Raw genomic sequence first — 27337 nt, forward strand, 5'->3', positions numbered from 1 at the left:
TCTTTGGTTATTGGATAAAGTGAGGTGGCAAAGCTCATAGAATGCCAACTTTTAAGTAACTTTTTCCTGGAAGTGCTGGTCTTTTGTTCACATTTGTAAAACTATTATTACACTTATGAAGAAATTTCTGAACCGTCTGCTTAATACCCCGTGCATGCATTCTACAGGATGATTTTACATCATGTGCTATCAATCCTAGTGTAGGGAGGTGTATTATCAGGAGGGCGGAAGGTTTCAGTTAGGGCAACGAGGTAGAAAGATTGTTCCTCCAGAGGAGTCTGTGATTAGAGAGGGATCGCGATGATGGCCAATGAGTTGTAGGGCCAGGGGTAGCGTGGGCAGAGGAGGGAGCAGTGGGCAGGTGGGTCGTGTTGTGGACACACGGAGGCGCGTGGATGGGTGTCCAGGTGACGGCTTGATCTTTCTGAGATGCAAGCGCTAAAAACAGTTGCCTGAGATACTTACACACTCATGCTCTCTCTCCGCTCTCTGTCTCGCTCTCACTCTTTTCCTATTTCTCCATTTCAGTCAGATTATTTTAAGCTTTCTTTATAGAGTAGTGTTATTTGGGTAAAGTCATACTGCTCTGTAATAGTCAAAGGTTTAGGTCGCAACATGGATGTTTGACTACAGATACACACAACAGTGGAGGTAAGGCCTCACTCACCCTAGGGAAGAGGAGGAAGACAGAGACTTTGTCTTCTCACTGTGTTTACTCCAAATGCAAACTATGAGAGCAATGCTCAGTTTTACATAGAAGGGGAAAAGTTTATATAAAATTGAGCATTTGCTGTTCTTTGAGGAATCTTTTAGTCATTTCACACAGAGAATTTTCTTCCTGCTATTCAAGTCCTTTGTGTTTATGTGATCTTCCTTCTTTGCAACTTACAATTTCCTTTGCTCACCATTTTTCATGAGAGTGTTGGGCCCTTTCGGGTTAGAAGGTAAGATTTCCTTAATCCACATCTGCCATTAAGATTGAGGGAGGGACAGTTCAAACCCATGTTCTCTCAGAAAGTAAGAGTGGATACTGGGAAGGATATTCCCCCAAACAGGTCTGTGGGGACGGAGCCAGGAGTGCAGTTTCCAGGCTCTCGGCCTCACGTGGAAAGGTGCTGGCTCAGGTAGTAAATGGCCATCTGTGATTGGATGGACGTCCGGGCTAGCAAGAGCAGATTGCAGTCAGCAAGTGAGGTGGGTTGGCAGAGAAGCGGACGGCAGGTTGCGGATAGTGTGGCTTCTGCTCCCTGTGTCTCCAGCCCAGCTGCCAGCGAGAATATAGCGGTATGACTCCCCCATCTATGGCTCCGTGGGTGTTCCTTTTAGGCCTCACCATGTCCTGCGTTCTCGTGGGGGTAGCGGGACCAGAAACCCTGCGTGACACCCTGCTTGACAAGGAGGGAGGCGTAAGCAGCTGTGTGGTGACTGGAAGTGAAACTTGGCCACCGTGAAGGATGTTACCAGAAGTCGCTGGATGAATCTGTGTGAGAAATAGCATGGCATTAGTACTTCAAAGGAAAGAGGGACTTGGAAATTAAGAGTACCTGCGCCTGAAACCATGGAGCAGACGAGTATATGCGGGCATGTGACTGTCCTGCGAGGAGAACTTTCTCACAGCCCATGGCAGCAACGTCAGAGGAAATGCTGCCAGTCCGGGTCCTGACTGTCTCCGTTTCTTCGGAGGTTTAATGTTATTTGTTTCTTTCTGTTCTATGTGCTGCCTTTGCTGATTGGCTATACTGTTTGCTGTTGCCTGGTAATGTGGCTGATAAGACTTCCTTACGTGGCAGGTGTTCGTGAGCTTTCCTCCCAGGCAGGTGTTTTAAAGCTGCCTGCCTTGCTCTTAAAGTAGAACCATGTCTGCATTGAGGAGAAGACCGGCTGTTCCCAGGGACCCCCTTCTGTTTGTCAGTCGCTGTGTCGTCGGGATGTCTCTGCAGCAGTCCTCTGCTTTCTGTGCTTGGGGGTGCGTCCTGAGCTCTGCTTTTCCGTGCGAAGACCAGCCAAGCAGCCCTCCTTGTCATCCCCTTCCCGCTTTTCCGTAGTGACTTCCATTCAGTTACGATCGTGTACACTTGGCGTTGTTAAAACGTCAGAACTGTGTTTCTGAAGCATCACACTGATCCCATCAGGAACGGCAGTTAGGGAGATTCCCTTCCAGTCTTTTCTTTACATGTACACATCTACGTAGTAATAATTATAGGGCATATACTGTTTAATTTCTGTCTTTTTTTTACTTTGCAGTATGCCATAAATATTTCCTGATGTTATGTAGTCTGACATCTTTCATGACTGAAAATATCCTGTTGAGCTTCTGTGTAATCAGTTTTCACTTTCTCGTTCTATTGTTGGGTCTTTAGATTTTCTCATTTTCCTTAGACTGAAGCATCTTTCTGTGCATGGAGTTTTTATGCCTGCGAAATGTGTGCTAAGTAAATGCCATTGCTTAGGTGGCAGTGTTTGCAGGAGGGCACGTCAGTGGGGGGTGCGGGGGTCCTGTCAGGTCCTGTGTGCGAAGTTTGTGACACTCAGTTGATTTCTAAATAGCGACGGTAAGGGGTTGGTGGATGGGTCTGGAGATTAGCAGAATGGTGTGAGGTGGAGATAGAAATTTGAGAATTTTTAGTAATATGGATGCTTTAGGAGTCAACCACATGCAGATGGTACGTAAAGCTGCGAGGCTGAATGAGATCACCTAGGAAGTGAGTGTGGTGTGAAAGAGAAGAGAAAATCCAAAGCCCAGCCAGGGACATGACATTGAGAAGTCTGCGACAGGAGGAAGACTTTGCAAAGAAGGCTGACAAGTGTCCAGGAGGCAGGAGGAGGACGAGGGCGTGTGTCCTGGAGTGGTGGGGAAACGACTCCAAGGACAGGGAGTGATGGGCCGTGTCACGTGCTGCCCGCATGTCCAGGAACATGAAGACTGAGCTGCCTTTGGGTCCGGGGGTGTGGAGGTCGTTGTGGCAGCTAAAAGTGGACAGGTGCTCAGTGGAGCTTTGCCTTAAAGGACATGAGAGACAGGAGGGAGGGAAGGAGGATAGGAGGGAGAGAGTACTTACTGTGAGAACGATAAAGGAAATAGGACAAAATGTAAATACTTGATGATTAATAGTTTTCTGTACTGTCCTTGCAATTTTCTATAAGTTTGAAATTATGTCAAAATAAAATTATTAAAAAGAAGGAAGAAAAGCTTAAGCAATAATGAGAAGATACTATTCAAATATTGGGGTTTATACTGAAAGCTGGGGGCTGTTTCTGCATGTTAAGTATTTACCCAACTGAACTCCATCGCATTATGTTTCCCAGTGTGTTGTTACAGCTTTCAAGGTGTGTCAGTGACACCTCAGAGGGCCAGCGGGGCTCCCAGCCTCCAGCTCATTCAAGCTCCCCGTTCATTCTTGCGTGCCTGTAAACTCCTCGGGTGAAGTGTTTTTACATTTAAACTCCTGCTTCTCTTTAGCAAGTCTGGGGACATTGTTCTTGGTTAGACCAGCTCTCAGCTTGCTTTATGAAGCAAGGCTTACCACGGCATCCCCTAAAGTACTGTTTCTCTCTGGGTGATAGACTGGCTCTTCTCCTGGTTCCCAGCTGTGCTCCTAAAACCCCACGGCACCCCAGCAAACTCGCAGGCTGTTACATTCCTGGACACAGCAACACCTGTCACACAGAGCTGACCAAGTTCACAGTTTTGCTGGTCGATCACTTCCGTCATTCAGTGAGGTCCGTCTTTTCAGCCCATGTTTTCAGTGGTGGTTCTAATGAAAAGCAGGTAATGCGTGACAGTCAGTGTGGAGAGAGGCTGAGGGCTCGCCATCCATCTGACTTGAGGCTTGAGAAGTGATACATTTGTCGTGCAGCTCATTCTACCTTAGAATGCGAATCATGTTGAAATAGGAATGTCTCAGCCATGCTCGCTCAGTATGTACTTTGTGTGGCTTCTTCTGTACAGCAAAGGCAGTGAGAGGACGTTGTGAAGTTAAAATGCTTTGCAGATATAAGCTCAACTTCACTGATGTCCTAGTGGGCTTTTGGGTTCCTGAAGGTGCAGAGTTGGAAGTGTGCATAAGGAACTGAACCAGTTCCTTAGGGCTTTCTTCACAGTGTTTGCATAGCTGCGTCTCCGAGTGCAGGACTTGACCTTGTCCTGTGCGTTCCCTGGGCCCCTGCTTTCACGGTGGTCCTCAGGACGGCCAGAGGGGTTGTAGGGGAGAGCCGCCAGCTAGTGATCATGCTTATCATTTCCCACTTACATGTATTCCTCAGTTTTACAGTGTATTATGGTTTGAATGGTCCACTGTGTAGATAGGCCTTTAATATTTGAGTTGATATTACGCTAATAAGAACAGGAATCATAAGCAAGCATTTCGTCCTTATGAGATTTATGCAGTTGCCATTGGTCATCACAGGTGTACTAACCCAACTCTCAGGGTAACGATTCGAATTCAAACTTACACAACAACAAAACTTAGAATCCTAGGTCGTAGATTGTCATAGACAGTTAGTGTTGGAACAACATTCTTGTGCTACGAGGGAGAAAACTAAAGCCTGGAGACCTGGGTAAAGGAAACCTCAGGTTAAACTGTCCACGTCCCGGAATGGCTTCCGGTTCTCACTTGTGCGTGACCACACTTCCTGCCCAGAAGAGCTAGTGGACGGCTGGTTGTTAACCTCAGCACTGCACACAGGTCTTATGAAAAGGCCTGTTCTCAGAATTCTATTGGCAGAGAAAGGAGTCAACCTGTAATTCATTTTTTATAGGGACTCCTCTGTGGAGTGGCTGAAAAGCCACCTTACGACTAGCTAACGTGTCTCTTCCCACAAATAAAATGACGTATTTGAAGAATGGCTTGGTTCATGAAAAAGACATGTCTAGTGTTAGATTTTTAGGCATGATGGCTTCTGTGTGGCTCAGTCTAGGGATCCAGCATTTTCTCTGGAGTCTTCAAAACCGGCAGTAACTCAGGATACTGTTTATGGATGAGGAACAACATAAGCTCCTAGGACGCCATCTGATGCTTTGTAGGCATTTCAAGTGATCGTGACTTTTATGTACATTTTCACTGTCACACTGGTATCTGCATAAGAATTGGACTTGGACAGTACCTGGAACTAGCAAGTAACTGGGAAGTTATGACTAGCTATTCACAAGATACAGCTTTAGCAATAAAGTCAGAAAACTTGGGCAGGAGGCCGGGCTGTCCCACAGGTGGGTGGCCAACAAAGCACGTAGGACCCAGGTTGAAGGGAGGGCACGCAGACCTCAGGTATGAAGACAACTCGACAGTGGGGCCGGGGGACAGCAGAGCCCCCGCGTCTGCGTGTACCTGCCCCGAGGACGAGGACGGCACCCGGCGGGGCAGGGCCGGTGGGAGCCCCGTGGTCAGGCAGGAAGGTCTGAGTGAGTGATGGCGCAGGGATGGTGCGTGGTAGGTTCTGTTTTGGTGCTTTGGGGCCGTGTTCATTAGTCTAGGCCTGTTGTTCTCTGTACTTGGGGAGCTGGTCCCCAGATTTCATTAAGTCTCACTGGTCACCCCTTCCCTCCACTGTGGGGCTTCTGCCAGTTTCTGAGAATGTCTACGCCAGACGTGCATTCTGAAACTGCACTTAGCACAGGCTGTTTCAGAACCTACCGGGCTCGTTCTGAGGTGACCTGAGCTAAAGCTCCACTGCTCCCCTGGCGCCCACAGCCTGTCTGACAGGCACAGCACCTGGTGTCGGGTCTCCACAATGCGCTGTCAGCTTAGCCGAGGCCCAGCAGGCCCCGCCACGGCTGGTAATTTCCCCTCCCCAGGTGCAGCGGCCCAGCCAGGTGCTGCAGGTGTCTGGGGACCGTGGGAGGCGTGGCTTTGGGTCGGGCCTCTTCCTCCAGGGGACGTGGTCTCCCATCCCTTTATCCAGCCCTCCAGGCCTGTGAATCGGCTCAAGCCTGGAATTCGTTGGCTCTCTGACTTCTGTTGTGGTGATCAAGGCAGGTTTGTGTCACTCGACCCAGAACTTTCCTGAGAAGGGAGTGGGCTACCCTGTTTCATGTCCAGGGCCCTGTGGTCAGGTGGCCAGTGCTAATGGTGTCTGCTGGCCAGAGCCTTTTGTGGCATTGTCCATTCCGCCCATAAGCTGACAGCACCCCTGGTCTCTGGATTTTACGTGTTGTCACTTGTGCCCTGCTGCGCCAGGTCCCATCTTGTCAGTGAATTCCGGAAACCCTGGGGGAGGGGCAGCCCTTCGGGGTCATCCCGCCCACACCCAGGGGCTTCCCGCAGGCCAGTGCGGCCGGGGAATGCGTTTGTCAGGGCCGTGGTGGGGCAGTGTCCTTGGTTGTGGCCAGGGGAAGGGCAGGCAGCCAGCCTGGTGAGACCCGCGTCCGGCGTTCCAGCCACATGCCCTGAGCGTCAGCCGCTCGGGGGCGCGCTTCAGCACCCCCCCAATCCCACACCCGTCTGGTGCCCCCATCTCACAGCTGTGCCCCCACCCAGCATCAGCTTCTTTCTCCCATGTCCCACAACTGTGAGACCCATTCCCACTGGTTTCCTGGGCCTGTTCACTGGCCACCGCTGTCATTCGTCTGGTGTGTGTTGCCCTCCCTGCAAGTCACCCTCTGTCCTCCAATTTCTGGGCCCGTCTGCACTGGCATCTGTTTCTAGGTCAGAAGCAGAGAGAGGCAGTGGGTGGTCAGCAGTCCTGATAAGACCAGTCGGGGAGGCTTGGCCCACGGGCATCAAAGGTGTCAGGTTCCACTGGAGTCTGCCGTGTTCCGTGTCAGCGGAGCCGTCTATCCGGGTTCTATTTAGGAGTCCCTCTCCCTGCGACGACGTTGGCTGTCAGCCTTCCCCACCCCCGTTCCACATAGCACCTACCGCCTTCTTTCTACGACACTATGCGCTTTCCTTGTCTCCTGTCTTCCAACTGGAATGTCGGTTTCTTGAGGACGGGGACTGAGCTTTGGTCGTTTTCCAGTGTCCGTGTCTAGGACAGAACCTGTGTGAGATGGTCGGGGGCCGGCGCATGTTTGTGGGGTGTTGACTGCTTCATCCATTCCTTCACTGATGTACTCATTCCACGTATGTTTTGAGGACAGTGCTCAAGAATAACAGAAGCCAGAGACCTTTGGGAGTGAAAGGTATCGTAGTGGTCAAGAAAGACGAGGGTGGCTCGAGACAGTTTCTGAGGCAGAAAATGCCCACATTGTGTGGGATGCGGGCGACCACCCTGTGAGCAGTGTGTCTGTAAGTACAGCGGGAGGCCCCAGGAGTCTTGCAAGCCATGGAGAGACAGCGTTTTACTGTATTTTGTAAGTTCACGTGGCTGTTGTTAGCTGGAGGGCAGGGAACTCATGGTAGAGACTAGTTTCCGGTCCTTCTAGAGAAGACACCGTGCAAGCTGCTGCTGGGTGGGGGGGCTCACATTTCGCCTCCACCTTCTGCCCCGACGCCTTCCACCTGCTCATGTCCCTGCTTCCTCAATGGAACCCAGTGCTGGGGACTTGCTGTGGGGACAGCACCCGGGAGCAAGCCGCTTGCCCCTGTTGTGGTGGCAGAGTTGATGCGGGACTAGGGTGGTGGCCACATGGAGGCAAAGGAGGGGACCCTAGCACCTGAACAGCATTTCATTCAGTTAGAAAACAAACGTTTGTGTCATTTTGACTGATCAAGCATGCCTGATCCATTAAATATATATAAAGCTTCAGAAACAAAGTCGTAGGTTGTAACGTTTGGTGTGTTAACATAAATAAGTACGCATGGAGCCTGTAGATAATTCTGTCACAATTTTCATTTGCACTCTATTTTTATAGTGGAATGTAATGTTAAGTCTCGCTCTATAGAAGCGTAATGAACAGCTAGTATAGCAAATCATACATATTAATAATATGTTTGATAAACTAAGGAATTTTTTTGTTATATTTATTTATGTCCTTTCTTTTTTTCTCTCTTTTTTTTTTTTTATTCAAAGTACCAGGATACGAATATGCAGGGAGTTGTGTACGAGCTAAACAGCTACATAGAACAACGTTTGGATACAGGAGGAGACAACCAGCTACTTCTCTATGAATTGAGTAGCATCATTAAAATAGGTAAGAGACGTTTTGTATTCCTCGGAGCAGGAAAATTGAACTAAAGTTTCTTTTATTTCATCGCAGAAAGTGGCACTAATAATGTACCTGCTAATGAGCAAGTGCAAGTTATTTGCTTTTATTCTTGGGCTAAGTTTAAAGTGAAAATATTTTATTATGAAATTCCTAGAATGATGTAAACCTGAGATTTTTCTGAGTTATCCAAGAAAAGTATCTCCCTGATGTTTAAATGGAATATACTATACCTTCTAATGAAAACCTAGTTTTCTTTGGAAAGTAGTTTTAACTGAACTAAGTGACATTATTTTATATGAGAAACCATTAATTGTTAAGGAAGAAGACACATTTTAAATGTATTTGGGGAGCTGAGAACTTTGTGCACTGTTAGCTCCATGTCCCTGATGAGGGTGCCGAGGCAGCTACAGGCCGAGGCTCTTACCTCGGACGCAGAGGTCACAGGAGTGGCGTCCGCGGGCCTTACATGCGGCTGCTGCTCTAAGGCGTCATGTGTTACCTGCATGGCCTTTGCCTTCAGACGGCCCAAAGCAGTCAGGAAAGGTGAATTACGTTCTCTTCAGCGATGATGTGTCCATACATACGCATTGGTTTTGGGAGATGCTTCTATTGATTAGTCAGTGTTATGAATATCACTTCCGGTATTTTTAATACTTTAAAAACTAAATACAATTCTCAAATTTTTTAACTTTTTCCGATAATTCTGATTTTGAAGTTTGACAAATATTACATAGTACATTGACTGCTGTATGCCTCTGAGGATGTCACATCTTAAAATTTGCAATAGCTGATGAAAATAAATGGAAATCCTCTAGTTATGTAATTAAGTAAAGCCATAAATTATTTTGTTCAGTTTACTGCATGACCACTAATTGTGTTAACGAATCCATTCAGAAGACTCAGGTCTGAGGTCTGACCGTAGAGAATTCACGCGTGTTGTGTTCTTCTATTGAGATTAGTTTCTTCCCTTTTATTACTTTGGCAGCCACAAAAGCTGATGGATTTGCACTGTATTTCCTTGGAGAGTGCAATAATGTAAGTATCTAAATTTAGATTTTGGTGCTCTAGTTAAGAACATGTCATAAGCTTTTCTTAAAAAGATAAACTATTATGTTACAAACCACATGATAGACGTATTGTAATTAAGTACTTTAAACTCATTATGTAATTTGTTTCTATATGTGACTTTTACCAACATGACAGCATTTAGGCATAAAGTCATAATTTGTTGATTGTTTGGGTGACGGTTTGTGGTATCCTATCTTATAAATGGCATTTCTTGACCTACGGTTTTGTGCAGAAGTTGTTTCATCCTTGTGGTCTGGGTGCTGTGGATAGTCTGTGCTCTTTCTACACACAATCTACAGTAGAATAAAATGAGAATAAACGTTTAGCACTTTTATACGATTTTCTAGATTTTTTAAAGACAACTCAAAGTGCTGGGACAGAGTTACCGAGCGTCCAGATCCCCGAGGTGCGGTGGTGGCCGTGGGGGCTTCTTGGCTGTAGGGGTCCCAGTCTCCGGGAAGGTCTGGACCTGCATTTCCGGCCTAATGTAAAGCCCCACAGGCATTTGGAAAAGTGTTTCAAGACGTTCGGTTACTGGCATTTGATTTGTGATGGTATTGAAAACACATACACATGTGTTTAAAATAATATTCTAAGCCAATAATGCTCATATCCATAGCTAAAATATATAAAACTCAGTGATAAATGTACTTGGCAAACTCTTATGTGTATTTCTTATGTGTTAGTTACTGTTATTTCAGATTTGGGATGTATTTTTCTCATTGTGATGTGTTTGTGAGTAATCAAAATGTGTACTATTTGTATTACATAAAATGCTAGTAGGAATGCAGTCTTCTGAGGTTTTCATTTGTGCCTTGAATAACAGCAGTGCAAAGCCGGGGGGAAGCCGCACAGAGAATACTCGTTAGCAGGATTCCTAACTCCTGCTCACCCTCTGCGTTTGCACAGACCTGGTCTTCCCTGCATCGTAATGATTTGTTACAGGATAGAAACTCTTTAGGGCATGGCCCTTTTCTGACTCTGTTTTGTATTCACCGAGCCTTTCACGTACACAGTCAGACAAGAGTGTTTATTAAATTGAACTATTCAGATATTACTGTTACTTCTAAATACTTTATATTTCACACAGTGGTAGTATTTTAAAATGACTAAGCTACTAAAGTAACAAGTAGACCTCACTATTCTCTGTTCATCCTAAAAATCTATTTTCTCAAATTTGGGGATTTTAAAACTAAGAATTCCTTTTAGGAAATTCTCACATGATGTGCATTTATTTGCATGGTTTACTGCTGTGTGTGTTAGCTCAGTGGAGTAGCGAGCACCCCCCTCTCCTCACTCCTTCCCTGAGATCTGTGCTGCTCTGTCTGCAGCCAGTGTCACCTTCCCTCCATTCAGTCATCTGTGACGCAAACTGGCCCTTGGGCTCAGCATTCTGGCTGTTTACCTGAAAAGAAGTGACGTGAACCCTGAAACTGGGGCTGCACTGGGGGTGGCCCTCTTCTGCTCTGCGTGAAGCACAGTGGGAGACCTGGTCTGCAGAGGTGGGACAGGGGCTGCAGCAGCCAGAGGCCGGGGGCTCAGGCAGGACGGGACCGTCAGAGCTTGGAGTTCGATCCCACTCCCACCTTCTTACTCACCAGGCTGTGGGTTTTGCTGGATTAGTTTGCAGACTCCTTTACATATCAACCACGGTGGAGTAGCTTCTAACATAGGCTTTAGAAAAAGCTCTGTCCGTCATGTCTGAACTCTAACGGCACGCAGATAGATCCTGATTCTCTCACTTTTACTTAGCAGCCACCTTTGTAGCTTCCTAGAGCGGATGACATCGTACCGCTCAGGCTCACATCTGCCCCGACTCTAAACTCCGGTGGTCCGTTGATTTGCTCTACGCGGCTGTCCCGGGTCCCTGTCCTTGCTCCTTCTTTCTGTCCCACATCTCAGGTGCCGAGTGTCATGTGCGGCAGTGTATGTCTGGGAACAGCAGGGTACACGGCAAAGTCGTAGCTTGTTCTGGCCTTCTTCAGTGAGACCCCACTGTGTGATGCACCTCAACGTCACACGCTCCTTCCTCACTGCAGCTCGCCGAGTCTGCAGTTACATGTTTGCCTGTGACGTGTGGGGTTATTTGCTTGTGTGGCTTTTCCACTAGGATACAAGCTTCCTGAAGGCATACCCTTGTCTCCCGGGGCGGAAAATCTCAGGGATGAGTACTGTGTTGGGGTGACTCTGCTTTCCGTTGGTGGCTCCTTATGGGTAGCGAGGCCTTTCCTGTTCCCTTACCTGCGTTTCTGTGAGTGGGAAGAAGACACGGCGTCTGAGGTCGGAGGTTCACTGCAGTGTTCTCACATCTCTGCGTAGCCGCCACTTCCCTGCTCGTCATTTCTTCCCGCCGCAGGTCTCCCGTTTGGAGTCCTTTTCCTCAGTCGTACAGGCTTTCCCTGGACAGGAACTTGCTGATGGGAAGGAAAATCTCCTTTTGTCTCTCCGCATATGTCTTTATTTCACCACTTTCTTTAAAGAGATTTTTGCTGGATAAAGAATTCGGATTGATATGTTATCTCTCTGTATACTGACTATAATATAATTACTTTTTGGTTGTTTTCAGTTTGTCTGAGTACTTCATTATAATTTTGTCATTCCCAGGACATTATCACGCTTAATGCTTAATTTTTGAAATATATGAACTATTTTGTATTGTTTTGTATTCTCTCTGAATTGACAGTTCCTTGGCTTTTATTCCATCCACCTTTCATAGATGGTGACTTATTTGCTCATGTGTTTTCTGTTTCTCTTTTTTTAAAAAAAAAAACCTGTGAATCAAATTATTCTTTGGGCCCTTTTGAGTGGGTGTTCTGAAGGCGTGTGTTGAAGTTCCTTTCCTAAAGAGAGGATATGTATTTGTTTTTGCCAGTCACCTGAGGCTCTACCAATCCAAGACTATTTTAATTACATTATATAAGTGAGTTTTTTCGAACTACAATGTGGTTTAGACTTGAGCCTCGAATCCACGTGCTGCACAGTTATGATTTCTCAGAGGAGATTTTTCTTCTCCCTCTGGCAGTAAATTCAGGATAACTTGGTTTCCTTGTAAGGCCCTCACAGCTGTAAGTACATTTACCCTTCAGCCTCGTACGACGTGCAGCCCTTTGCTTTCCTTGCCCGGGCAGGGCTCTCCTATTACACGTCCCCAGTGTGGAGAGGACCCAGGTTTCAGGTCTTGTCTGCTGTTCACCATGCGGCTTTCCAGAGGGAGGGTCAGTAACCTCGGCTTTGGTGGGTACTCTCAAGAAAAAGTTTGGGATTTGCTTACCTTGCAGGGTTCCTTTATTTACTTCCTTTTAGATTTCTGTGGATCCCTTCCATTCTTCTCAGCCCAGCGAAGCATTATAAAACATTTATAAAATATACTTTATCCAGCCTTTAAATAACTTTAAAATTGTTTTTTTCAGGAGTGTCAAATTATCTAATCTGCCATATTGCTTGCAACAGATGTTGACATGCTTCTAAAATGTAAGCTAACTATATTAAATAAAACAAATTTTTTTGCACAGATGAGCAAATACATGAATAGTTTCTTACAATTCTTCCTTGGTCATGAAAGTTAGCAAATTGTAGACATTTATCAATGTTTTTTAAATTTGCCTCTGGATTTTGAATTATAGTTAGAAAGCAAATAACTAACTTTCAAAGCAAAATGTATATGCTTTAGTGACAGTATTACAATAATGCAACCTAGATAGAGATAAAATTTTTTGTCTAGATCAACAAATACCAAGGATTAAGATAGAGAAGGAAGGAATTATAAAATTTGTGTGAAAGTATTAATTTCTTTTTTCATGAGTGAGAATTAGTAGAAATAATCAATTTTCTGAAATTAATGTATTAAAAAATGTAAGTTTAAGTACTATTGAAATATATCAAATGGTTCCTCTAGTAGAATTAAAAACTGCTGTTAATATTACCAGAGAGGGAAAATTTAAAGATAATGCAGAAAGTTAAGAAGTTATAAAACAAACCAGTATTAACACACTAAAAATAAAACATCAGATATGACTGAAACTCCTTGTGAAAATAAGTCACAACAATATGACAAATAGAATATAGTCCAGCTATTAAAAGAAAAATATTCCGATTCAGTAGGATGTCTTTTTGTTTTATTGATGGTTTCCTTTGCTGTGAAAAAACTTTTTAGTTTGAGGTTGTCCCATTTGTTTATTTTTTCTTTTGCTTCCCTTGCCCGAGGGGATATATCAGTAAGAATATTACTAAGGGCAATGTCTATGAAATTTTCAACAACATTGATGGACCTAGAGAATGTTATGCTAAGTGAAATAAGTCAGTCTGAGACAAATACCATATGATCTCACTACTATGTGGAATCTAAAGAACAGAAAAAACGAGCAAACAAAACAGAAATAGTCTCAGAGATAGAAGGAAAAAAACCTGATGGTTGCTAGAAGGGAGGAAGGTGGGGATGGGGAGAAGGTGAAGAGGTTAGAAAATGCAAATTAGTGGTCACAGTGTAGTCATGAGGATGTGAAATACAGCATGGGGAATATAATCAGTAATGTTGTAAAGATTATGTAGGGTACCATGTGGGCACTGGACTTACCAGGGGGATCACTTCACAGACTGTGTAGATGCCTGACCACTGCTATACACCTGAAGCTGAAGTAGAGTAGTATTAAATGCCAAATGCAGAATAGTATTAAATGTCAAATACACACACACACACACACACACATTCATATTCATGGGATGTAAAGTACAGCATAGGGAATATAGTCAATGGAATTGTAGTAGCTCTGCACGCTGTCAGAGAGGTAGTGGATGGGGGGGTTATCACTTTGTGAGGGGTATAAAATGTCTATTATGTTGCTTTATATACCTGAAACTAATTAAAAAATGAGCAAAAGAATTGAAAGTAAAACAAATCTTAAATCAGGTTAAAAAATCCCACAATTTTCTTCTATTTTATAGAGGCACATAGAAGCACAGAGACTAGGAAAGATTGAAAATAAAAACGGAGTTTTAGAGCAAACCTATTCCAGAAAAATGCAGACTGCAGGAGCAAGTGTCACAAGATCAGTAACAAAGTTAAATGTAAAGAATCAAAGCATTAAATTGGAAAGAAGAAAAAAAAGAAAAGGTTACTTGCTTTGTGAAGGGTTTAGTGTGTAGTGAAGGGTAGAGCTGGTATGAAGTTTGTACAATAAATGTTTGGTATATTGAGATTTATAAAGCAAAACAATCTTTCCAAAGAAAATGAACTCAAAAGTGTAATAGTAGTTTTAGGTACTGACAGATCAAAAATATAATTTAGAGGATGTTAGTAATATGATTAAGTTTTTCAAAAAATTTATATATTTAACTCAGTAAATTTTAGGGTTTACCATCTTGGGGTTCTCTTTCTTCTTCAGGTTATGTCCTACTTTGATACATTTAACCCCTTTAAGAATTCAGATCCCCATAATGGCTAATAACAAGGGAATTAAATCTTGGAAATTAAACATAAACAATATGCCGAGTAATTCTTTGGACAAAGAAATAATTAAAATACAGTTAATGAAATATTTAAAGAAGAGTGTTTATGAAACTGAATTACAATATTGCCAAAGCTCTGGACAAAGTTTTTCACAGTGGAATATCCACATCCTTAAAAGTTCTGAATAGTTTATATATGTGTTTGAAATATTAATAAGTAAGACAACAAAAGTAAGTGAATTTTTACTTGGCCATGTTTTTATTGGGCACTGTCACCTGATACCAGGTACCAGAGCCACTGTAGTGTTAATAAATTAAAACCCCTGTCGTTTGGGATTTATGAGTCTAACCTATGGAGATAGGAAAAGAAAATCTACATAAAAGAGGAAACTAATGGATTTACAGATAAGCCATTTGCTAACCTAATTAACAAAAAAAGAGAAACACAGTTACATATGTTTAATAATTTAAAAGATAGTGAAACAATGGATATAGTGAAGATGACAGATCATGAGACGACACTTGAACTCATAAAAGTGAAAATCCAGATAAAATGGACAGTTTCTGAGGAATTTATAAGTCGCTTCATTTAATGCAAATGATGATAGAAAACCTTAGACCAGTACATGGAAGAAATTGAAAACGGTGTTAAAATAATGCTTTTCTAAAACCAGTGGGACATTTACTCAATAGCCGGTGTGTCCTTTGCACAGCAGCCTCGTGCAGGCAGTTGCTGACCTGGGGGGGGGGGTGGACCAGATGCGTTCCTACCCCTTCCTGCCCAGGTTCCACTGGGGACAGCCCTGGAGGAGAGAGCTCCTGTACTGTCTGCATGGTTTCAAAGCTTGGACAGAAGGAAAGCTTCCAGTGAGTAGCTTAGCCTTTCAAAGGAGTTTGACTCTGGAGTTGGATTGGTGAGTTCCAGTTCACTTCTTTGTGACTTTGACAAAACTCTTAAACTTCCTAAAACTTAATTTAACCTCCATTGCTTAAACGAATGTTATGTCATGAACGTTATTCATTCAACAAACCATTTTAAACTCCTGCTGTATACCCAAAACTGCTAAATTGCTGAGCATGCAAAGAAAACAAACAAAAAACACATTCCTGTATAACCAGTAGGGAAAATTGAGAAATCCAGCTAATTATAACACGTGCCGTGGTCTTAGCAAACAGAGAGGAATGCAGGGCGTCCTGGGTTCCCGATGTGATGAGGGCGCTGCGAGCAGCGGATCACCTTAGACACAGCTGGGAGGACTGGCCCCGGGGGGCCTCACGGTCGGACGACCTCCCACTTAGTAGGTGAGACGGGAAAAGAAAGGCTTTCTTTGGAAGGAGAAGCAATTTATGAGAAATCTGGAGCTAGGAAAGGAAACAGGTATTTTTGTGTCCTGGCCCATCACAGCGTCTGACACATACCATGTAGAAGATACTCTAGAAATGCTTGCTAGACAACGGTCATTTTTCCATGACTCAGATTTTGCTTAACTCAATTTGTAATGTTTTTAGTTTGTCTCTCTCATACCTGTTCACATCCTCCCAACTGATATGTAATATATTTTACAACGTTTTCATAACAGTTTTCTTGTGTTATCTATAAGAGTTGTTTTTAAAAGCTGACAACTTGTGAACTCCAATTGTACTTTAAATTTTTAATTCATAAAGTAAGTTTATAGATTGCTTTTCATATATTGGTTGTGGAAGCCACTTTAGAGCCAATTGTGGGACAATAATTGTGTGACTTTTTTCAGTTGCACGATAAATTTTAGCGGGTTTATTTCCCAGAGCTCTGCAGTCACAGTCAGTCACCTAATTGCAGCTCCAGGTGGATGTGGACCATGCCAGGTGCACAGACCTAAGTGCACTCACTGGCCAGTGCCAGCTCGTGTCTGGGAAGAAAGGTCATGGCCAGCTTAAGTACGCTGTCTTCTTAGACAGTATTTCCAAAAATTGATCGGCTGTGATTTGAAGGCTTAATATAAAAACGAACTTTCATGAGTAAAATAATCTTTGAATTGTGTATGGAAAGATGAGGACAAGCGTTTACTAACGAAGTAGAATGATCTGTTTAGTCGCTGTCAAGGAATCAGATGTTCCCATGACATCAGAAAAACAGGTTTTTAAAAATAAGTTGCAATAGTCTATTCTATGGTTCATTTTCCACCAAATCTGTTTTTCCAAACTTGCTTCTTTATAATTTGTAATGTTTTTTTTATTCCTTCATTGAGCCAACCTACTGTTACCAATCTCTAGTTTAAATTGTCTAACTTTACTTGTATGTATGGAAATTTGTGTTATTGCGAAATATCGGCTAGATCACATGCGTTTCTTTGAAAAATTGAAAAGCTGATTCATCCCTCAGCACTCATGTCCTCTGGATTGATTCTGACTCCTTGGCCAGTCTCCCTTATGCCATTGGAGGTGAAGGGGTAACAGTCGAGTCACGGGCAGGGCTCCTGAAGAGGAATAAAGAGGCACGACTGTCATTTGTTTGCTCCTCTGGAAAAGGTGGAGATGGTCGAAGTTTGAAACTTCCAACTTTTTCCTCATTTTCTGTTGTAGTTTTTATCTCTAGTCTCTGAAAAATGTGCTCGTAAAAGTTTTCATGATTTATACATTTAGAGCAGGAATTAATTTTAGAGATTCCATTCAACATTGGATTTTACAAGCAAATTAGATATTGTAAATATATGCAGAACATTATTAATACGTTGTAAAATGTTGTGTAGCGATGTTTGTGAAGAGTAGTTTTCATTCATCCTCCTATGAAAATAATGAGAATAATATTTTTATCTTATTAATCTGAACATCCGAGTCAAATCCTATGTCAAAAATCATAAGGTTTAATTTTGAAAAATAAAGTCCATATTTCCTTTGTAAGTTTCTTCAGAACTTACTTGTATCCATCATTTGTTAATGCATTAATGCAGGCCCTACACCAATGGAAAATTCAAGATATATCTCACAAAGTCAATTATGATTATTTTGAAACAGTAAGAACCAAAGCAAGACTTGTCTTGCCAGAGCACAAAGTGGACCTAGTACAGTAATTAAAACAGTGTGGTAGAAAAATCAACCAAAGGGTACCAGATTGAGAGTTCAGAAACAGTCAGGTATACTCGGGGATTTTGTATAGGGTGAAGGTGGCAGTTCAGAGGGGGAAAACAGGACTGTTCCATACACAGCTGTCTATTTGATTATTCCTGTGGAATAAATAAAGGTAGGTTTAACGAACTTTTTCCCATCCTTGAATACGTGTGAAAGTCAGCCTCTAATGTAATTTTGTTACTGACTTTTTCTGTTTGCGATGGTAACTGCCTCTCACTCCATTCAACTACAAATACCATATAGGACATACAGTTACAGACCACACAATTTAAACCAGAGATTGATCTTCAGTCAGCACTGCCTGGTATGAAGGGAGCTCTAACACAGGTGTACTTTATGGAAAAAACAAAAAACAACCCTAAATCCCTAAAACATGTAGGAAACCACTAATGCAGAGGAGAGAAGGGGAGGCTGTGAAAATATCAGAAACCGGTGTCTGTCTTCCATTGGCCCTTCTTGCCCTTCTTGCCAGAGCTGTTGGCTTTCCAGTGACAGTATGACGTCATTCAGTATGTTGTTAGCTCTTGTCCTCAGCTCTCACCTGACGGCATTTCTATCTGATAAATACGATCAAAAACCATGAGCTGATTAGAAACATAACAATAAAGCTCCCACTGTAAAAACTTACGTAATTTTTTGACAATTCTTTATCCACAAAAAGTTTTTCAGATTCAGTTAAGTAATTGAAAGATTTGTGAATCATTTATTTTCAGCAAGTCTAACATAGAGAATAGTTTTCCATACGTTCCAGGTCCAGTATTTGCTTATCTGTTTCTTGTGCATCACATAGAAACCCTGAGGAGGCAATAAGTGTTTTATATATTAAATAAAGGATCTAAAACATAGGGATGTTTAAGGTCTTCTGTCAGTATTGAATTATGACGCTAGGTGTAATGTGAAGATATTATTAAATCTAACCTTAATGCGTACAAAGCAGAGTCATCCAAACAAGATGTGTGTTGCGTATCTTCAAATAACAAAGTCAACAACTGTAATTCAAAAATAAAAAACACTGCTGTTGGGAGCTTGTCAAAAGAGTTTACGTCCTATTGCTGGGTCACGAGAAGGGCTTCTTCAAGACTTACCTGTGCACTCAGTTCCGTTTCAGTTCTTTGCCTGCAGTTCTGCCCCCCGCAGAGAAAGGATTAACTTAATCAGAGTTTGAGAAAGTCAGTGTCAGTTCTGGTTTTCCTTCAGGCCAAATATACCATATGCTTTAAATTTTTTGTCTTGCAATCGTCTCTTTTCCTGTTCTCGAATCATTTCCTGCTCTCCTCCCAGTCTTCATACACTGAATTGCACTGCGACACGGTAGGCACTAAATGTGAGGGAAGTTGCTTCGTCTGTGCCGTGTGTCTGCTGGTGCTTAACAGAATCACAGAACTTGAACAACAGTGATTCCGATTGCTGGCCTCTTTAAACGTGAATAGGGAGAAATTGTTATTTATCATCCTATGTAGAGTTAAATTGTTTAAATCTTTTTAAAGTGTATAACTTGTATTTAAACATTTTAAACTTAATCCCTTGAAAAGAAACACGTAAAATATATGTTTCACAGACCTTGTACTTAATAGCAAATACTAGGTATGCACGTTGCTGACCCACGTAGATGTGCTTGGGAATAAAAAATGTTTTGCGTGTAGCTCTTACTCTTTAAACCAGGATGGTTTATTCAAAGCAGCCAGGGTGCTCCTGCCAATGCTGCTGTCCTCCCCTCCGCTCCCCATTGAGAAGGAGCCCATGTGCAGAGGATTCACTCTTGTGAAGATAAGATTTTATTTCAAAACTGCGTTCTTGGATATGACAGAGCTTGAAAACTATTTGTCTAATAACTTAAATACACCCAACTCACTGTCTTCACCTGGAACTAGCTCAGTAGTGGCAGAATTAACAGGAACTTGTTTAGCTGACGAGGGTTGTCTGATGCTTCTTGCCTCCAAAGGTCTTCACCCTGTAAGTTCCGACGATCCAGTTTACGCTCCAGGTGTTGTGAGAATGTGTCCGAGCCTTAGTGAATTTCAGGCGGAGTAGATCATTATAATACAGTTATGTCAGAATGTTACCCCCACCACTCCATCCCTAGGTGATTGGTTTTGATTAGCAATCCTTATTTAGTAGATATTTATTTAAATATATGATTTGATTTAGTCAAAATAACTGATCATATTTGTAAAAATATTTATTCTAAAATAATGTCAGAATTTTACCCCCCCACCCTGTCAGTGGAAAGGGAAGATATACCCAGACTTGGCCAAAATGTTTCGTACAGAGAAGAGTGATGTTTTTATGAAGAGTATAATCTGTAATTTTACAGGCAGGCCAGTGTAAGGAACGGAGTGACTGAGTCTTAAAAAAAACCCACACAATGTTCTGAGAAAGCAATGTTTTCAATGAAAGTGAAAGATAACCAAACCACTCTGACTTACAGTTATGATGCCGCCTGCAGATCCACGTCTCAGGGAGGTCGGGCCCAGTGTCTGTCTGCTTCTTCAGTTAGAGTATCTTGAGTCCCAGGACAGTTTACTTTTTTTCCCATCTTATTTTCTACATATCAAAATAGGAGGCTATTTTAAGAGTTTTTCTGCACCTAGACATTCACTCAAGTCGTCTGTCTAACCTGTACCTTGTGTGCATCTGAAATACAAGAGAATGTCAGCTCACGCACTCCAGTGTGATCGCTACAAAGCCCCTTTCCTCCTTTAGTGTCTGTTCCACGGCTCATAGATGTCTCGTGACTCCTGCATACTATCCAGGAGCCTTACTATGCAGGAAATTCTGTAAAGCATGCTCCTTTCTTCTTGCCAGAGCCTGTGCGTGTTCACCCCCCCTGGAATCAAGGAAGGGAAACCCCGGCTCATACCTGTGGGGCCCATCGCCCAGGGAGCCACCACCTCTGCCTACGTGGCCAAGTCTCGGAAAACGTTGCTCGTGGAAGACATCCTTGGGGTACATGGCTTCTCTGTCCTCTTTGTGCCATTTGTAATCTGAAGGATTTAATTAAGATAGATGATGTGTCCTTTAACGTGTCATCTTACAATTTAAACCATTTTATTAAAGCATTAAAGCAAGATACAGGTCAATAAATGAGTTTCTAAACAAATTCTTTGTACTCAGAAAACCTTGTCTTATATACCCACTAAGTGCTAGATTTGAATAGTTTGTTTCAACACGTGCCAGTATAATTAAGCATTAAAATGTGTATTTATATTCACACAAACTAAATGGTTACTGTTTTGTGTTTCACATTCTAGCAGGATATGTATGAATAAGTTACTACGGCTGTGTGACAGACTTCCCCAAATTTGAGTGATGTCACACAACAGCCATTTGCTGTGTCTCGTGAGTCTATGGACTGAGCCATCCCCCTGAGGTTTGGCTGGGCTGCTTACACATCGGAGCTCACCTGGCCACTGCTCAGGAGCGGGCTGCTCTCAGGTGGCCTCAGCTCTCCAGGAGGGTCTTACCCCCGCCCCTCCCCAGTAAGGGAAGTCTGGTGTGTTCTTATGATGGTGGCAGGGGTCCTAGAGAAGAAGTGAAAACGTGCAAGCAAGTTTTCAAGCCTCTGCTTGTATCAGATTGACTACCCTCTGAGCCAGAGCAAATCACGTGTGCAGGCCCAGATTCAGCTTTGGAGGGTACTGATGGAAGACGGGGGTAGGGGGACGGTGACAAAAAGGAGCCCTTCGTGCAATCCTCCATGGGACTGTGGGCACTGTGAGGACATGTCACTGTGTGAGCTTTGCCTTTAAAGGGACAAGTATACAAACCAGTACCCGGGAGTAATGCCTTTCTCCGTAAATGGCTGGAGTCATGGACTCTGAGTCTTAATTATGGTTTTGCCTCTAGTTAGCTATATGACCTGGACAAATCAGATAGCCAGTTATTTTATCAAAAAAGAAAAGGAAAAAGAAAAGCAAGTGGTTAAAAATAAGTGTTGCACAGTATACTGAATATAGACAGCAGTATTGTATTATAATGACCAAACTTGCTAAGATACTAGGTTTTCATTATTCCCACCACAGTGATGTGGTAGAGCCACTAAGTTGGCTGCACTGGCTGTCAGGCACAATATGGAAATGTATCAAATGAACTGCTGGAGACCTTAGACCTGCTCGGTGTTACACATCAGACATGCTTCCATTCTTACAAGTCAGTGTTCAAAGTACATACTACGTAAATGGCTGTTTGAAAATGGCCTATTGCATATGCAAACTTTCAAAGAATCTAAATTATAAGTATAATTTGTACTAATCGTGATTCACAAAAAGCTTCATACAGACAGCACGCATTTAATAAATAGAATTGGTATTTTGATATTAATGCATTCAATCTCCCTATTACCCCTTTGAGTGTTTTTGTTAAGCCAGAAAATCATTAAAATCAAAGAACCAATTTCATTTCTTATGATACATAATTAATTATTGGGTGACTTGAATACTTTATACAGGTCTTTGGGTCCAATTAGAATGACTATCAGTAACATCCACTTTCGTGTTATTCTAACCTTAAGTAGAAGAGCAACATTTTACATATAATTTCCTTTAGGTGGTGTGACACTACGTTCTTGTAAAGCCGTTTAGAAAAGTTGTGGCACACACGGTAGAAGATGATGACTAAATAAATGTTTGTCGTCGTAGTTACTTACTATTCCATGAAATCAGTACATGTTCATCCGTTAAATTCTGTTCTACAAAGAGGAACGTCAAAGCAGGATTCAGGCGTAGGCCCCAGGTTGCTACAGATAAAGTGGCATTTTCCTAAACAAGGTGTATAGCAGCCTTCGGTTTGCCCCGGGAAAAGACTGTTTATTATTGATTACAAGCATTAGGCAATTTCTGATAGATATAAGAATAATAATTATTCCATTTCTCTAGCTGAATTGACGTCTTTCCCCATTTTCTTTGTTAGGATGAACGATTCCCAAGAGGTACTGGCCTGGAATCCGGCATGCGGGTCCAGTCTGTCCTCTGTTTGCCGATCGTCACTGCGATTGGTGACCTTGTCGGCATCCTGGAGCTGTATCGGTACTGGGGCAAGGAAGCCTTCTGCCTGACTCATCAGGAGGTGAGGCCTGGGCTGGCCGCCCAGCTGGTTGACAGTGCTCATTGATACCGTGCAGTGAAGAGATGAGTGAACATTAAGCCACACTTTGCTTAACAGGGTTTTGATTCCAATAGTAAGGGTTTGCAAAACCTTTGTTTGTTTGTTAATTCTGCAGTTACTTAGAAAGGGGACTGAGTAAACTGGAAATACAAGCTTTTTTTTTTTTTTTTTAAGAATCCATTTTAACAATAAAAATAAAAGTATGCATAATGTGAACAAAATAAAGCAATAGATGATTCTGGAGAGTTTTCACATTCTGGTGGTCCTTTGTTTTCTTAAAAATGTCATCTTTTTAGAGTATGTCCCGAATCAAGGTTCCAGCCTCAAATACAGTTGGAAAACAATTGAGTTCCATTCTCTATTCCCTGAATTGGCCTTGGGCCGTTAATACTAAAACCAAGTCATGCAGTGATCTGTCTGTGTCCCACCCAGTGGGTGCCCAGGTCCCTCGGTGGCTGCACCCTGTCCGCTTGCCTGGATGACACATCTCCTGCTCTTCCGGCCTCTCCCTCTGTGCCTCCCTCCAGCCACACTCCACCCTGAGCAAGGCTGCAGGGCTCCCAGGCGGGGAGCCCATGTCCTTCCTCCTTCCGCCTCACTCAGTAATGTCTGAACGCTGCCCTCAGCCGCCAGCCTCCCGAGTGCACAGACGAGAGTGGACCCCGCCCACCCCGAACACCCTCTCCCTCTGGGGTGTTTCTCTGCTCCGTCCTTGTCCCCACCCAGTGCAGGCAGTGTACTCACTGGTTTTCTTTCTTGCCTTCCTCTCCACGTGACAAGCTGTTTGTTGTGGGTGGTGCTGTGTCTCCAGCATCTAGAACGTGCCTGGTACCGAGAAGGCACCAGTTAACGTGTTAAATGAATGAGTAATAGAAGTAAGCTAGCTAGTAATGTGAGCACATGTCCGCCAAGCTTTGGAACTCGTTCATCATTGTACAGCGGTTGTTGGAGGTCCTCTTGATAGTCTTCCTCTTGAATTGAAAGTATTTTGTGCTAAAATCATTGGACTGTAGCTCTCTTAGGCCGTCTGGCTTTTTATCCAAAATTGCGACTAACAAGGAAGCACTACACTCAGTTGTAAAGAAAAGGGAGATGTAAACGAGAAGTCATGTACATACTTGTGTTTATGCAGCGACCTCAGAACTCCCTTCCCACACACTTGTGCTGGAGTCCTCTGTCGCATGTCTACCGTGGCGAATGAGAACTGGTTTCCTACCTCTTTTGTAGGTGGCAACAGCGAATCTTGCCTGGGCGTCAGTGGCGATTCATCAGGTGCAGGTGAGTTTTGGGACGTTTCTGTTGGGCTTCCTGGGGAGAGCACTCGTTTGGGGGCAGCCTCGGTTCTGGGGCACAGGCTGAGATGGAACTGGCGCTTCATGTTCCGATATTAGACACGTCATTTCTAAAAAGTGTATTGCTCACTGTATTTTTGCCTTAAACAGCTTGCGATTATTTTTATATAGTTACGTATGATTGTAAATCATGTATGCAGTAAGTGAGATGCATCTATTAGGACGTTTTCCACTGAAAGCCCAGCAACAGTCTGCTACTGGCACGACTGATATTTTTATGACTCCTTTTCCTGAGTGAGCACATCCTGTGAACTAAATGGTACATGAAAACATTCATCTTCAGTTGAAGATACCTGGTTCTCGTGGAGTTAATGATCTAATTAAAAAGTCACACATTGCAGAGTTTTCCTGGTAACTGGACTGAAAGTTCAGGAACCCAGTACCAACACAGTTTGGCTTTTTGCTTTCCACTTCTTTCTTTTGCTGTTGTGTAAAGTGCCTTTCAGCAAACTCAGGTTATGGGGGACTGTGTGACAGCACGAGAACACATACACGGGGCTGGGGTGAAGGGTGAGGGGCAAGGACTCCGGGACGACCAGTGGGGAGTATGGATGTGATGTGTGCTCGGGCGCCGTTTCTAGAAAGGGAGGTGGTTTGACCAGGCAGGCCGCCCCCACCGACCCTGCGACCTGAGCGAGGTTCTGGCCCTCTCTCCACCTCGGTTACAGAAGTATGTCCTAGGCCTGCAGTGCTTCGTGATGGTCTGGGAGGTGGTAAATACGAAGTGCTGAGCGCGTTTCAGCATTCACTAAAAGTGAACTGTTAGTGGTATCATCATTGCATTATAAACGAAGTGATTGTGTATGCCTTTTAAAAAAGTAATCAGTATTCCGGAATCTTCCTTTGGAAATAAGCAAAAATCTCTTCTAATTAATTAATAGCCATTATTTTGTGTGGCAGGTGTGCAGAGGCCTTGCCAAACAGACTGAGTTGAATGACTTTCTGCTCGATGTGTCCAAGTAAGTGTCCGTCTGCAGGGTGTGGCGGCTCTTACTGGTCAGTGGCACAGTTAGGTGCAGGCCGGGGTGGGGGGCAGTGGCAGACCTCCCGCGGTCAGAGCTTCACTGCGCTGGACGGAGAGCTGCGCCACCTCCACCCTCACTTGCTGTGTGAAGGACTGAAGGTGTATGTGTGACGATCGGTTGCGCTTTGCACTTTGCTGTGTTTCCCAAGCAGACTCACTAGCACATGTCAAAGACGCCAAATATTTCTGTTTTTGTGGGAGAAAACTGACAGCAGTAGGAGGGGAAATGTCTAAGTTATTTCCAAAAGTCCTCTCTGGCGTTTTCTACAAATGTCAGTCAATTAAAACTTATTATTAATCATATTATTTTAATTTTCCCATGTATAGTCACTCAGTTTTACAGAAGATTTTACAGAAGATGGTCCATTTCCCTGAGCTTGACCTAGAAATACTCCCGTGGGTGGCAATGAAAGCGGTTACAGACACTTAGGAAACTCTGGTTCATACTGGTTTTGCTGGGTCCGGGATCTCTGCATATCTGACCCATCGACTTAATCGTTGAGACTGACAATTGTCCCAGGTGTGGTAACTTCCCGGTCGTGTCCTCCTACAAGGACTACAGGAGAATGTGCCAGTTCTTCCCAGCTGCCAGCAGCGGCTCAGGCCATGTTCTCACCCCACTCTGGTAGCGCTTCACCTTAACTCATCCGCGATTTGTATAATACCCACAGCTGATTCCTCGGCTGTTGCCTCTTCATGCTGTATTGGTTTTCAGCAATATAAAATTAGACAAATACGGATCTGAAAGAGCTCTCTTTTGACCCCCTTTGAGACAGAATTAAACATAGAAAGAGGAGCTGTTCAGCTTCTCTTGTTAATGTATTTGAATGTCTTGTAAGTCTTCCAGAGTCCAATTAAATCTCACGTGACACTTTCAATCTGTTCCTCAGTGGGAAATCCATTTACTTTACCATATTCCTTGCAGTATATGTCTCAGTGTACAGGGTAATTAGTGTGTTCAGTCTTAGTGTATTCAAGCTAAACAGTTTGTCTTTAAATGAAAGGCATTGTTGGTTACTGTACGTCGTTCTCATTACGAGTCCATTCCTAACTGTAAACAAACCTAAACTGAAAGCAGTGCCTTGCCAATACATCCTGTGTGAAGAGTACTTCTTTGTGCATTTCCTACAATACATGCCTACTACAGGCTTCATTGTAATACATGTACCAGATACCTCCAAACTGCTTACTTGCTGTTCATACTAATACTTTATTTTACTGTGCAAAGTCATTAGGTCCTTAGCGTTACTTGTATTCTGGTATTTCTTCTGAAATGAATTGCCTTGCTTTCTCAATACAGTTAAACTGCATTGTAACTTTCCAGCTTCTCAGTGATAATTTACATTTTGACCATGTTAATGAGATTTAGCAAATTTAAGTATTTTTATTTCAGATCAAAGGTATTAATGAAAATGTTAAATATGGTGAACCCAATTTATCCTTTATAGTTTTAGGTAAATGCTACGAACTTCCTACATCAGTACTTATCAATAAAATAATTCCTTAATGCATCTTTTGAAATTAGAACCCTCATTATAAAGTCAATGATAAAGTTTCATTTATCCCTTTAATATTATTGGTTGTTTCCATGAGAGGACAAAAATCAAACATACAACTTTATGTTTTTTATTTAAATGTAGACAAAACTGGGAAACATATTCATAGTTTCATATGGTCTGTGTTCTAGACATTATGTGTTCTAGATTACTTACAGGTTTTATGTTCCTTTTTCACAGAACATATTTTGATAACATAGTCGCCATAGATTCTCTACTTGAACACATAATGGTAAGTTGCCTTTTGTTTTGAAAATGATTTTTATTTAACCGTAGATTCATGTCCTAACGTCTGGTGGAACATTTTAATGTATTAGACATATAGGCTGTTTTCAATAGGTGAAAAGGTGGTACTTAGTGACCTGGAGGTATCACCTTGATTTTTTTGGTCACTTCTATTAGTTTTGGAGAGTTTTGAATAATGTTTTGAAAAACATCTCAGTTTTTTCACCATCATCTAGTGTTGAGTTAAACCTTGAAAACGTTTACTTTCTTTTTATATTCTCCAAAATACCTTTGCATGTAGGCTGTATTGAGAATTCTCAACTGATGTCGTCTTACTCATCCCTGTCTTCTGGAGGACTAGTAGGCACGCAGA

General features: G+C 42.9%; 1 protein-coding gene across 5 annotated transcripts in view; it reads left to right on the forward strand.

The window, feature by feature from the left end:
• PDE10A (phosphodiesterase 10A) overlaps nt 1-27337 on the forward strand; it is a 470871-nt gene that overhangs the window by 370678 nt on the left and 72856 nt on the right. For all 5 annotated transcript variants that reach the window (XM_081045170.1, XM_081045167.1, XM_081045168.1 and 2 more), the window contains 7 exons: nt 7948-8068; nt 9069-9118; nt 20510-20650; nt 22613-22768; nt 24035-24085; nt 25060-25118; nt 26920-26971. In XM_081045170.1, the coding sequence (XP_080901296.1) occupies nt 7948-8068; nt 9069-9118; nt 20510-20650; nt 22613-22768; nt 24035-24085; nt 25060-25118; nt 26920-26971 (630 nt within the window). The remainder of the gene's footprint in view (nt 1-7947; nt 8069-9068; nt 9119-20509; nt 20651-22612; nt 22769-24034; nt 24086-25059; nt 25119-26919; nt 26972-27337) is intronic.

Source organism: Rhinolophus hipposideros (genome assembly GCF_964194185.1).
Source record: "Rhinolophus hipposideros genome assembly, chromosome: 3".
Classification (NCBI taxonomy): Eukaryota; Metazoa; Chordata; class Mammalia; order Chiroptera; family Rhinolophidae; genus Rhinolophus; species Rhinolophus hipposideros.